The following is a 13,744-nucleotide window of genomic DNA, read 5'->3' on the forward strand; positions in this document are numbered from 1 at the left end:
CAGGCCGCCTCTGTTTCAAGTGTACATTACACAGTTGCCATAAAAAAATGGAAAATCTACAAGGAGCGATGTTATTGCAATAATTTTATTTTTGCTGGCGGTGCATTCAATTAATTTCTCACCTTGTAAAAAAAAAGAAAGAAATACAAATATACAACATGCATTCAGCAAGTTTGATTGTGAAATTAATAATATATTAGTAAATTACTTAAGAGACATTTTAAAATAAATACAATATTACAACGAACCACCCGTTAAATGGGCGGGTCTACGATTAGTTATATTTCGAGGAACAAGTTAAAACCCATGCGACCACTTGAAGAGAAAGCAAACATACCCAAAAAAGGGTTGATCTAGTAAATTCCTATATAGCGAACCCATCTCTCACAAGACTTTCTAAACCAAGGTTTTGATGCCTTTCTGCAGAATGTTATCCTATAGCCTCGCAGCATGTCATTGATTCTGTAAGTTTACAAGCAAAGCTTGCTTGCACTGAGAGACAGGTTATGGAGATGAGATCATACATTAGATCTGCAAGTAATAATCACTAGCTCTTGGAAGTTACAGAACTTGAGGGAAAATTTCACAAAGTTTGAGAATCAAAAGGAGTAGAATCCACTTAATGCATGTATGCATGGATGTATCAGGTCGATAACCATGATCTTTTACAAGGAATGTGGCAGCTTAAGTCGCCATCGATCGATGTAATAGAGTCAACTAGTTACTAGGGACCTCTAGCAGTTCAACCAGTCTCCCTCGCTAAAATTTAATAGTAAATTCCATACAGGAAACTAAAGCTTATTGATTGTGAAAATGACCATCCCCACCGAACACTGATCACCTAAAAAGGGAATTCAAAAGGTATACATGAGATTGATTAGTGAAGTTTCCCGCAATTTCAAGCCAAACTACATGGAGATTTTCCATATACAACCCTTATGGCAAATGCTAGGAGATCAAATCATCATTGCAAATAAACTAGAATTGATATGAACACCTACCCACTACATGTCATTATACCCAAGGAAGCAGAATTTCCATTCCTAGCTAACTCCTCTATTATAAATATACACAACAACTACTCTTGGTGTGGTGTCCGGCGACCATTGAGCTTCTTTGCACTGGATCTCATCATTGCAAGAGTTCTCTCAACCATGGTTATTCCCTGCAACAATTTATGATTTTTCAATCACGTACAAATGCACATAGAAGCCTAAAATACCCAGTGAATTCTGCAAGGAGATGTTACCTCTAGCAGCAGTCCTATTTTTCTGACTTCTGTCATGTGATACAGATGGAATTTTTGTGACCATCAAGGAGCTTTGTAGCCCTTCTAATAGCTGTGAACAAGAAGATTGATAAATAAGCTTGTCAGTACATGAATTCAAAGGCATGAAGACGTTAATCTACTTGAGAAACAAGTGCCGCGAAAAGGATAATAAGAGCAGAAAGGTTCTCCATGTTGAAAAGCCATGACTGATACCACGTGGAACTGTTACAGAGAAGATCCTAAGAAAATGGCAATAGACGAAACCCAACAATCTTAAAGAACTTTCTTCAAATTTCTCATCTTGAAATTCACCATTCAAGGACCATATATAAAATTAACTGGAATAAGCATATAGTTCCACTTCCACCAGCAATAAGCACAACTCAAGGGAAATTTGTAATGAGATAAAGACCATCTTCGAATTCTATCCACAACTCCTCAATTTTTATTTGTTACACCTCTTTTTAGGACTGGAAAGTGTTCACTGAACAAATACAAAGTAGAGAAACACATCTTCCAGAAAGAGATGCTCCAAGAGCCTCTGGACATTGTGGACTTGCTATAATATGCAAGGGCGAGTAGAAATCCTCTTATCAACATGGGATTGTCAAAAGGAAGCTACATTTTCCACATGGCTATTGGCCCCTAGGAAAGGAGGCGAGGAAGAAACCAGGCTGCTTTGTATGGATGGGAGAATGTTAACAACCACATGAAAAAATTGATTTGATGCAACAAACTAAGGTGCATACTACTACATCAAATGGTTCAAAATCAATGAAGGCCATTACCCAGTACTACCCTCGCAGAAGCAGGTCCAGGGAGGAGAATAAAGACATAGGATATTAAGTAAGAGCTCTAAAACTTACTCTCGATGTAGGCTGAATTCTACGATTAGACCTCCGGGGCTCAGCAATATCAGAGGTTGATTTTGAAGAACTGCCAATGAGAACTTTGTCCTCCTCAATTCTACCAAACTTTCCATCAGCAGGAGCAAGTTTTCCTTTACTTCCCCGTGGAGGTTTAGCATTTGATGTGGATGTGGACATTTTCTTAGAGGAAAGTGTATCTGAAGAAAGAGAAGAGGATGAAAATATTTGACCCTCTGCTCCCCCCACAGAGCTAGATAAGGGCTGAAAGTCAGTCAAGGCATGTTTTTCGGATCTATTTTCAACATGGCTTGTAGAAGCCTTGTTCTTTGCAACATGATCTGTAGCAGCACCATCAGAAGCAGAAACTGCAGTAGTCAATGAGTTGTCCTTCTGAGCAATTGTTCTACCAGAAACATTCTGTGGCTTTCCTGACTTGAGAACCTTGGGCTTTGATGCAGCTGTTCGTTTTTCAAGTGATTCAGTTTTCAAAGTATTCTTCCATCCACGGGATCCAGATCCCTGAGGCATCAAATATTTAGCAAACTTATCTGGATCATTTACTTCATTGTTTTTGCTGCTCCGATCTGCAACATAATGCTTGCTCACTTCCATAAACTTTCTTTTTTTTCCAGGCTTTGGTACACCAAAGATCACTCTTGATCCTTCCTTCTGCAACCCAGTCCGTGCCATTCTAAGTGCATCCGGTCTCTTCCCATCTTTCATACTCTTCCCAATATTGAACAATTTTTCATGAGCAGCTAAATCCAGTAAAGTAGGTTCATCAGGTTTATCAGTTTCCACAGAATCCAAACCTTTCGGCAACTTATCCTTCCCTTTGGCGTCCACCACAGGGCCCCGCACCCTTGGTCGTTTTTCTTGTGGTGTATCACCCTGAAACATCAAATTTGTGTCAGTGCAAGCAAGAAATGAAAATCTTCAGGTCATTACCCAGTGAGATATCAAATGAATGTACCCCATTGGTAGAGTGAGTGCCTGCTCTTGAACCAGACCATTCAACCCATTCCTCATCTTCCCAAAGGAGAGAAGGGCGTAGATGCCATGCTTTAACCACTGATGTTTCTCCTTGAACTGGACGCAGAGTGACACAGATTCATGTGAAATGCTAACTCTAAATCCAATAGCAGAAAAGCATACAAACATGTGGTTTATTCATTCAACTACACCACCAATCGTCCATACCTGGAAAATTGACTGTTAGCATGGTTTCATCTTTCTTGCTCCTTTCAGTGACCACTCCTTCCCACCAGCTGAAAAATAAAATAGAGAAAGCTGAATATCTCACATATCAAAACAGAAAATACAAGGAGTAGCATGATCTAAAAAGTGCCAAACCACAGTTGCAACAGTATAAACTATATGGGCGGACTGAAAAATGGCACAATAGTCAGAAAAACTGATGCAAAACATGTCACCAGTATGCCCTCACAGCACAAAAGATGGGAAATATATTCATTAGAGGACAATAGAGGGAAGACCATGAGAATAGAAGCGAAGCTTTCAGTTAAGTCAACAGAGGGAATGATGATTCATCATTCACAACCCTTACAAAAGACAAGGCATGGACTCCACCTTTCATACACTGATACTCTCTTCCAAAGTTAACAGGAGAACTTGCTATCCGAATATAATCTTGGCGAAAAGTGTTTTTTTTTCCCACTGAGGGAGATGTTTCAAGCTAAAATGTCTTTCAGTTTTTGCTATTTATAATACATAAAAAAAAATAGAAGTTTAGCATAAGGAAAACATACAAAAAATTTTTAATTAAATTGATTGAAGAGATTAATTGCACGATACAATAGCACCTGGATATGCATAGGGCTCAAAACTTAGTTATTCACCAATCAGAATGGAATCCAGTTGTGAAATATTCTCTATGTTTTTCTCCTGCAATTTTGTATCAGAAACATTCACACAGGCCCATGTAGTAGATTTTTTTAGTCTACTTCCAGAAAAAGTTAAGTTTAATTCTAACATTCTAGTTTCTTTATGTTTCCTATTTTTATTGGGTGCCCATAAATAAGCACCCTAGGCAGATATTCAGTTTTTACAAATTATTATTGATTCAAAAAAGACTTGAATTTTCTCCAAGATTGAGTCTTTCTTGATTAAATCCCTTCAAGATTGAGTCTCTTGTTGGAGATTTTGATTTCTATTCTACATCAACTCTTTTGATTTGGTGATTTTGTTCATCTTTTCTACATCAAACATATTTGGCTTTATATGTGTGTGTGTGTGTGTTTTGAAATTTCCTGTCAAATGTCAGTACCACCCTCTTGTATCCATGCATAGAAACATACCTATCTTGTATCCATGCATCCACTTTGTCACCAACAGACCAAACATAGTCCACCATGGCAGCTCGCCGTCTCTTCCTTGTTCCTTCAAATGGCATGGCAGTTACAGGGCGAGCAATTCGTATTTTTGGTGCTTCATCTCCTTCACCTTTAAGTGCCACCCACTCCTTTAGCTTCTCTGAGCCTGCAGGACATATTCAAAAAAATAAAGTATGATAAATTGACATCAATGCATGGGTGCAAAAATACCAATGCTTCAATTATTCTCTTCTTCCAACAAGTTACTTTCCAGTGGCTGTGATGAGCAGGAAGCCAACAATAGAATTCAACAAGAAAATTCTATCTGATCACATGGTTATGTATGTACAGGGGATTAACAACACCTGCTTGACACTGTTGAACACGACACTACTATAGATCCTATCTTGTGCATCAAAATACCCCCCATTTCAGTTATCCTATAACTCCTGGTATGTTCATCATTGTTCATACAGATCTTTACACATTAAAATAACCAGAGGTAAGAACATTCACAAAATTAGCTCCATAGCCAAAAATATTAAGGCAACTGTGCATCCATCAGAAGTTGCGGCAACACATACATACAGGCCACATCTTTCATTGTTCAAGCTATCATACATAAGCCAAAAGGTACATGCAGCAAATAGAAAACGTGCACAAAGTTTCACCAAGTTTTCTGGATTCGGAAGCATCAACAATCTACCAATTCCTAATCCATAGATTGATAATAAAAACAATGACTCACCTTCAGCTGATGAAAGGTCAGTATAACTCACATATGCTTTCCCATCTTTTAAATCCATCACTTTGGCTGAGAACCAGGCTGCTTTATATCCATTCCCATCTTTGAAAACCTGGGATAGCAAACAATACGGCATGTTAACAAAGACCCAAGGCAAACAAACCTCAAAGAAACATAACAAGGAACACAAAATCATCTAACACAAGCAAACATCAATATCAGAACAGACTCAACAATAGACTACAAAGGAAAGGTGAAAACATAAACAAGCTGTATAAATTAAAGCTTTACACTTCTACTAATAGAACTCAAGGAAAGATGGCAATTTCAAACCTCTACATGGGACCCTTCCTTGATACAATTATAGTCTACTGTAGTTCCCAAAGATCTCGAACCATCCTCAGATTCAGACACCTTGTAACCCTTTCGTCCTTTAGCATCCTTCAAAGTGGTTGCAACAGAATTTGAGAAACCATCTACCAATCTTGCATGGTCCACAGTGGACCCCTCTGTTGGAGCAGGTGGTTTCCCATAGTTATTGACCTGTGTCTCTTTCTTATCCAGCACAGGAGAAGTGTCTGGTCCTTCTCCAACAGTATTTATGTTGATAGTTTTTCTACCTGTATCATTTGATTTAGAGCCCAGCTCATTGTTTATTTGGGCCACTTCCCAATAGCCCTCTGGACCTGCAGCTACTAGCTCATTCAGTGACAGAGGATCGCCCATAGAAACTATCTTCCCAGCTTGGGACACAGCTTCTGCAGCCAGCTCAGCAGCCTTAACAATAGCATCCATATTCTCAGCTCTTATTGCAGCAGCAGAAGCTGCTTCAACTCTTCGTCTAGCAGCCTCCCTTGCAGCAACAAGGATTGAACTGGAACTGTTTGTCCCATCATCACCCTTCAGGACAAAATCAGGAGTAGTCCTCCCCAAACTCTCCATGCCTTCAGAAACAGAAATTGCATTGTCTTGACTGGGATTGCTGTAACCACCAGAAACTACTGCTTCATCAGCCATCAGTTTTGCTTGCAGTGCAGCATTAGATGCAACATTGGCAGCTGCAGCTGCTGCTTTCGCAACAGCAGCTGCTGCTGCTATTGCAACAGCTGCAGAAGCTAGTTTGGTTTCAACATCTGGTGATATCCCAGAATTTCTCTGCTTATCTAACTGATTCCATATTTCCTGTCTTTGACTAACAGCAGCAGCAGCAAGATTAGCGGCATCCTCTGCCTGCACCCTCGCAGCCTTTACTTTATCAAGGGTCTCCTCTGACAAAATATTCCTTTGTTCTGCATTTTGATCCTGTTTTCTAATATCAGTAGGAGTTGGAGATACAGAAGTAACAAATTTCTCTGTAGGAGATTTAGAAACAAAGACAATAGGGGTTGTCATGGCTATAGAAGTTGATGGATAACTCGTAACAGGACCAGGAACTGATTCTGTTTGTGGGTGAATATGCAAAATATTCTGGCTAGGACTCTCAGAAACTGAAGCCTTTTTTCTTTTTCTAGGCTTTGGATCAGTAAGAGGTTGACTGGATGATGCTGTAACCTTTTTTGCATCTGGAACAGGAAAATTCCCAGTGAAAACACTGGCAGAAGTCCCACTCTGAACCACAGGACCAGGGGAAACATGTTTTGCACCGGAGGTAATTGGCTTGGATAAGTCTTTTACAGGTGTCAATTGAACTGGTTCTGTAATAGGCAATTGTGCAGAAAAACGACCACTTGTATCAAGTGCAAGTGTCTGCGGAGAAGTAACCCAGGGACCACAAAAGGGTGATTGAGATATCCACGGGTTACCAGCAAAATTTCTTATCTGTGGAGTTTGATGAAGATGCAAAGGAGAAAGAGCTCGCTGATGATCCATAAATGGACCCCTTGGCATGCTGCTTGATTGAAATGTGTCACTGGAGGGATTAGGTACACTCCAGAGCGGTGAAGAAAGGGGCACCATGGGGTTCACAATCGTATGAGTGCCCATGCTGGTTCGACCAATTGGTGAAGAGATTACTTTACTTTGAACATTACTCTGTTTAATTGCTTGATCAGGAGCTCTGGCACCTACATGTCATTTCTGCCACGCTTAGAACTCAACCAAATCTAAAGCAAGATTAAACAGCTTGAAATCAGAGGGATACCAGGACGTGACAGCAAAGGGGTCTCCAGAGTAGTGAGATGAGGTTTTTGACCATGAAGCCGTTCTATAGACGAGCGTAAAGCATTCTCCCAAATGCTTTTACCACCATCTACAAGAACATTGTCAAGGTAAACATGTTTTCTCTTTTAGAGTCAAGAAGTACAGCAAAACAAGGGAAAGTGCCACTAACCAGATCCTCCAAATGCTGATATCATATATGCTTCATCTGGAGCTGTTCCTTGACTGTAACAATTATTTCAAACAAAATTAAAGTGAGATTTAGGTAAATCATAATCATCAAACAGGAAGTTTTTTGTAACATGCAGAAGGTTCCTGTAAATTCAAAAGCCACCCATTACATCCAATAAACAAATGAAAATCAGTTCAGTAATGGTATTTTCCTTTCATTTTTTATTCCTATTTCTTTCCTCACTTATGGTATGGGAGGAGCTGGGAGTTGATAAATGGCACCCAAGACATCCAGAAGCACCTTAATCACATCCGTGAAATTAATTTTTCCACCTCTGACCATACATATGACAACAAATTGGTACTAACAATATTATAAGAAAAAAAAATAGCAAGACGTACATCAAAGCACCATAAACAAAGATCTGGGCACGCAATTGCACTTGTTGCAAGTCTGTGAAGGGTTGTTGAAACATCAAAGATGGAGAAACAGAAGAATTCAAATCTGGAAGGTTTGATGAGGATGGTGCAAGAACAAATGGTTTCATAGTACTGGAATCCACATGACCATAGCACTGCATCTCATTCGATTGCACATGTTGTGATATCCCAGAAGGGCCCGGGGAGACATTGCTCATTTTTTCCCCTTTCTCTAGTCTCACAGAAGCAGTTTCTTTAGTGGGATTTCCTTTTCTGGCACTTTCCTTTCCCAAGGCCTTACCAGATGATCGTCTTGTTTTACGCTCAGAAGTACCTTTAGAACCAGTACGCACAGTGGCAACATCAGACACCTTTGGACTTCCATGAGAAGGGTCTTGAGCAATCTTGGGATCTATCTGGACTACACCAGATGCTGATGGAGAAGCATTCACAATCTTCAAAAAGAGCCAAAAAAAAGGAAAAGAAGGAAAGAACAAATTGATAAGGATCATAAAAGCTAATGTTGATTTAATGTCAGATTATAATGGGAAGGTAGTAAAGAATGTGCATGTCGAAAGTTTACCGGTGACACTTTAGTGGCTGGTATGCTGAAAAATGACTGCCATTTATTGTCAGCTGATTTCAGAGGCATATTTGCTAGTGGACTGACCTCAAAAGTGAAGCTCCTCTCATCTTTGGATGCATCATTTTGTTTCGGATCCTGAGAACAGGACAAAGCTTTGCTGGCATTGCTATCAACAACAGAAGTCTGCTCCACTGAGCATTTGGCTCCATCTTTGTCACTTTCACTCTGAAATTCCCCAGCGGCTCTGATGACAATAGGGGATCCGCTGGTTGGCTTGCCAACATCAGCACAACTTCCACAATCTAGCAAAACAGGTAAAACAAAGTTTGAAAGGTAAAAAATACTGGGACATCCATGATTTTTTTCCATTAAATAAAATAAGAGCCACAGACAAGGCTGGCAAGCAGGAATGACAAATTACTAAAATAACAAGAAATAAATAAACGGCCAACCATTTGTACTCAGGACAGCTATCTTCCCATCACTTTTATCTCTACACATAATGGCAGCTTCATTTTCTTTCTGGCCTTTCAGACTTGTATCCACCTGACACTCCTCCCTTTCCGATGAGATAGGTCCCAGCATCTCACTATTATTTACGGTTGGTTCTGCATAATAAAAAAAACATTACAGCAAGGATGGCCATAATCATAGGAGTTCTTATCAGAATAAGAAAGTTGGATTAATCAAATCAGGATATCTATATCAGGAACATGAGAAAAGGGGGAAGGAAACAAAGTATAAATAACACTTCTAGGTACCAGTTATTGATAACCATGCACGGAAACAGTGTCATCAGAAATAATTAGACAACGCCATATTCGATATATTCTTTTTTTAAGCATGGGCTCATAAAGGTAGAAATATATAAAATTGGTGGATGGCATCTAGCTTCAGAAATATCCAAATGATATAGCAAACTACACGATCAGAATTTGCATATCCTCACAAACAATTTGGGGAGTGCAGCGAGGTAAGAATAAAACAGAACCAAATACTTAATTCTCACATGCATATTATCTAAATTACAATTGCTCACCTAAAACTTTGGATGATCCCTTTTCATCATTTTCTTTTTCTGGCACTTCAGCATCATTTCCTTTGTTTGCAGTTGAGTCACCAAGAACTGGACACACTTCCATATCCTTTGTGCACTTCATGCTGACTTTGTTACTTACTTCTGATTGAGGTCCTTCTGTTTTACTAGCATCCATCATTAATGGAGATTGTTCAGCTGACTCACATAACATCTGTCTAGCAGCACCAGAAGAAGCATCTTCTTCAGATACAGAAACGGGATCTAATCCAGCTATCACTTCAGAAGAGGTCTTCAGATCAGATAAACTCGCCTCCACAGAAATTTTGTCTGCAATTTCTTTCTCTTTATCTAAGGGACTAGAACTTATCCCACTTAAAGGTGACATTTTGACATCTTTGTGACTAATAACCGCATCCATGCTAGTGACATCTCCAGAAGGTACTGAAACATCATCCATTGCATCACAGGTTACCATGTTAGCATTTCTGCAGCCATCTGATAATGCAACAGAAAGAGAAGCAAAGATTTTAGCAATAAATAAATTCCGCAGGCTTAATGTAATATTCCATGGATAATATTTCACCATATACCTGATTTGTTGTCAGAAGCAGTATCTGACTGTAATCTTGAAGCTATCAAGTCGTTTTCAGGGCTAGCATTTCTAGAAGGAAGCTCTATGGTGTCCTTTCCATCAGCAGGAACTATATTTTCCCCACATATTTGCAATGATTCAGCAAGTATGGAGGATGAAACATGGCCCTCAGCATGTGTTTCTACAATAACTTCAGTTGAAGAACACCCTGCTGCCAAACTAGAAAAACCACCTATATCGCTAATGCTTGTTCCACCAACTTTCACTTCAGAAGGCTCACTGCCTTCAACAGATAGATGAGATCCCTCACACTTGTTAGCTAAGTTCTTGTTATCCAATTGAGAACCATTCGAGTCCTCAATTTCATGCCTCTCAAAAATCATATTATCTTCAACAGCCATCATTGATCCCCCAACTGTATCCACTCTGGACTGATCACTAGTCACTAGGTCTTCTGGCAGGCAAGAATGCTCCTTTGCTATTATGCAAGAAGGTTCCCCCAAATTAATCGAGTTAATTTCAATGATGTTCGCTTCTTCCATAGATTCCACTGCGCTTGAGTGAGGATTCTCATCCTCCATTTGGCCCTCTTGACTTAATATGGGTTTCCTTTTCTGATTCTCAGCAGTGTCTGTTTTCAGAACAACTTTACTATCATCATAAGTGTCATTTACATTATCTGGACCATCTTTTACATTTGACTCATCATTTCCTGTAGCAATTATTTGCACAGAGGCACCATCCTGCATCCCTGAAGCAGGACCTTTTTGAAGCCTGTCATCCAAAGATCCATTCACCAAATCATCATCTCCCCTGTGATTAACATTATTAGAATCACCATCAATTGACAAACTCCCTTCGATAACAGGTTGTCTGGCCTCTATACTAATGGCAGATGGGTCAACTGAAGGTCCCAAACCACTATCAGCAGATACGTCACCTTTAAGATCCTGAGAACTACCATCAAGAGGCTGCTGCCCTCCGGCATCATTATCTAACACAGAAAAATCTTCCACATTCTCACCTGGCAGAAATTTAACCTGTAAATTTGCTGTAACTTCCACTTTAGGTGGTGTATTGTTTTCCTGTTTCAAGCTGGGCTCCATGTGCTTTAGTATGCAACCCAGTTCATCACAGGCATCTGATTCCCTAGAATTAGTTTGTACAGGAGTATTATCTTCCTGGCCAACAGATTTTAATAACATTTCCACAGATTCTGAGGAAGTGGCTTCAGACCAAACATTGTTGCACCTTGATATAGAGCAAGACTCTGCCGCCCTTGAACTAAACTGTATCCCACTGGTACCACGAGAGTAATCTTCAATCCACTGGTTGTCCTCGTTATTTTCAATGCCAAGAAAAACCTCAGTCTCAACCAAACTATCAAACCTTAACGATCCATGAAGACTGTCATCAAAATCAAATTTGGGGAGAGCATATGGCTGTAAAACAGGAGGAAATTTGTTGCTTCCTTCACCCACTAAATGAAGATTGTGGCTTTGAAAATCATTGTCATCATAATCCATGGGTGTATCCCTAAAACAATGAGACAGAGAAGAAACCAGTCAATTGCAGTTACAGATGTACAAAGGCCACATATCCACGTTAGAAAAACACCGTGTTGTATATCAACACAACAAGAAATACAACAATCAAAGGATAACAAATTCAAAATGTCATCTTATAGGGATTAAAAGCAGGACACACAAGCTCAGAATTTTTATAATTAATAGTCATGACTTAATAGTTAACCCAACATGGCATGTTGCTCTACAACCTTTTAGCAGAAAGTGTGAAATAACAACGCCCGCCACTACAACATCACCATTCTATTTCTCCAACCTTTCCATTAATTGCGCTACTTATGTGGAGTGATTCCTCTAGCATGCCTCATAGATATCCTGTGTGGCACCTTACAGCCAATGCATTGTCATGGTTATACAGTAGAAGTAGATAGTTGATGCAAGTGGCCTAGGAAGAAGCATTATAGTTCACAGTATCTTGTAAGATGAGCATATGGACGGTGAAAGTACTATTTTAACAGCTTAAATCACTAGGAAACAAAGGGTTTTTTTTGCCCTTAACTGTCTTACTAGGTGTTCTTACCACCTGAATCCCATGAAACTGAAAAAAATAAATTACAAGTGAAAACAATATCAGAAACATGCCATTCAATATCATATCACCATCACCCTTCAACAGGAAAAAAAAAACCACAGGGCGACCGTATTTACTTTATTAATAAAACAGATTTCCAAGTTTAAATACATATAAATTTGGAATTTACAGAGACAAGATACTTTCGAGAGAAATTGTTCTTACATTATAAACAACAAAGATGGATTTTTTTTTTCCCATTCTTCAAAGACGCAATTTTCTTGCTTAGAAAAAAAAAATTTGGGCAGATTTTCATGGAAATATTTTGACTTATATGACTCAGTAAGCATTAAAAATTTGATTTATATTAGATTCGAATAAACTTCAAGAAAAAAGTTTTATCTTTTACTTGTCTAGCCGATAGCCATGTCAGTTGTATTATAGGTGTTGTAATTTGGGGTAACTGCTGCTCCTTTTTTCTGTTTTATATATATATATATATATATATATATGCATGTCACCTGAAGTTTCATAACAGGCTGCACCAATTAAGCCCTAAAAAAAATATTACGAATTTAAAACAAGTTAAATCTCCACTCCACGTCAACATCTAAAAGAAACTTCTTTTCTTCTCTAAATCAATCCAGCTGAACTTATGAATGCAACTGAATTCCACAAAACCCTAGTTCAAGCCTTTAATTACTTTAACAGTATATGTTCACAGCTTCTTTGCACTAATTACCAATTATTCATAAGCCAAAAACAAAAAGACTTGGTCTTTTAAGCTTTCAAAACTATTAGCAACTAAATTAAAGAAAAAAAATAGTCTCCAACCTTATCTGCTTGTATCATTACTAGTAAAAAAAAGTAGGAAATGAACAGTACCAGAGTAAGTAAGTCTAGAGACGCTACCTCCCTCCATTCGGAGACGAAATCCTTGCCGTTAACTCTTCCCCAATCGTACGCTCATCTACTTTTCCAACAAGACCTCTTAAGAAAAATAATTAACTTCCTCTTCCACTCTTCAAAAACCTAATTAAACTCAAGTAAAGTAAGAGAAACAGAAAATTAATAGTTGCCGGAGACTTTATAACTCACCGGGATCTCTAATTTGCCGGTGGATCGAGTTAGGGTTCCGGTTAATTGAAAGACGATAGGTCTGAGTGAGAGAAAGAGAGTGAGTGATATTTTTTTATTTTTCGAGTTTTCTGACATGAGGAAATGAAAACATATGCTTTTTTACTCGTCTGATGTCAGAGAGAGACACACACAAGAAATGAGTGATGGTGATGGAATTTGAAAACGTGGGGCATTGGACACGTGGATAGTTTACATACGTATGATGATGACTGAAGGGTGATATCAAAGTGCGCAGTAAAATTGTGAGATCGGCATACCGTTGGATTTGTGAGCGGTATCTTGGTTTAACGGTGGCGATTAGGGCTGTGAGAAAGAAAGGGTAACA

General features: G+C 38.9%; 1 protein-coding gene across 6 annotated transcripts; it reads right to left on the minus strand.

The window, feature by feature from the left end:
- Positions 1-842: 842 nt before the first annotated feature.
- LOC133701866 (uncharacterized) lies at positions 843-13,523 on the minus strand. Of its 6 annotated transcripts, none has more exons than XM_062126010.1 (17): positions 13,378-13,523; positions 13,192-13,269; positions 10,181-11,718; positions 9,591-10,085; positions 9,004-9,159; positions 8,549-8,853; positions 7,948-8,420; positions 7,547-7,599; positions 7,358-7,465; positions 5,551-7,280; positions 5,221-5,329; positions 4,458-4,638; positions 3,340-3,407; positions 3,113-3,228; positions 2,137-3,030; positions 1,250-1,340; positions 843-1,165 (listed from the first exon to the last, which is right to left on the minus strand). In XM_062126010.1, the coding sequence occupies exons 3-17, from the start codon at positions 11,706-11,708 to the stop codon at positions 1,149-1,151; spliced, it is 6,324 nt and encodes a 2,107-aa protein (XP_061981994.1). In that variant the 5' UTR covers positions 11,709-11,718; positions 13,192-13,269; positions 13,378-13,523; the 3' UTR covers positions 843-1,148. The 6 variants fall into 6 exon arrangements, with proteins under 6 accessions (XP_061981994.1, XP_061981993.1, XP_061981996.1 ...); XM_062126009.1 differs by having other exon boundaries at positions 13,165-13,269; XM_062126012.1 differs by having other exon boundaries at positions 13,192-13,249; positions 13,378-13,510.
- Between the last annotated feature and the right edge of the window lie 221 nt (positions 13,524-13,744).

The sequence above is a fragment of the Populus nigra genome, chromosome 8, assembly GCF_951802175.1.
Source record: "Populus nigra chromosome 8, ddPopNigr1.1, whole genome shotgun sequence".
In the NCBI taxonomy this organism is placed as follows: Eukaryota; Viridiplantae; Streptophyta; class Magnoliopsida; order Malpighiales; family Salicaceae; genus Populus; species Populus nigra.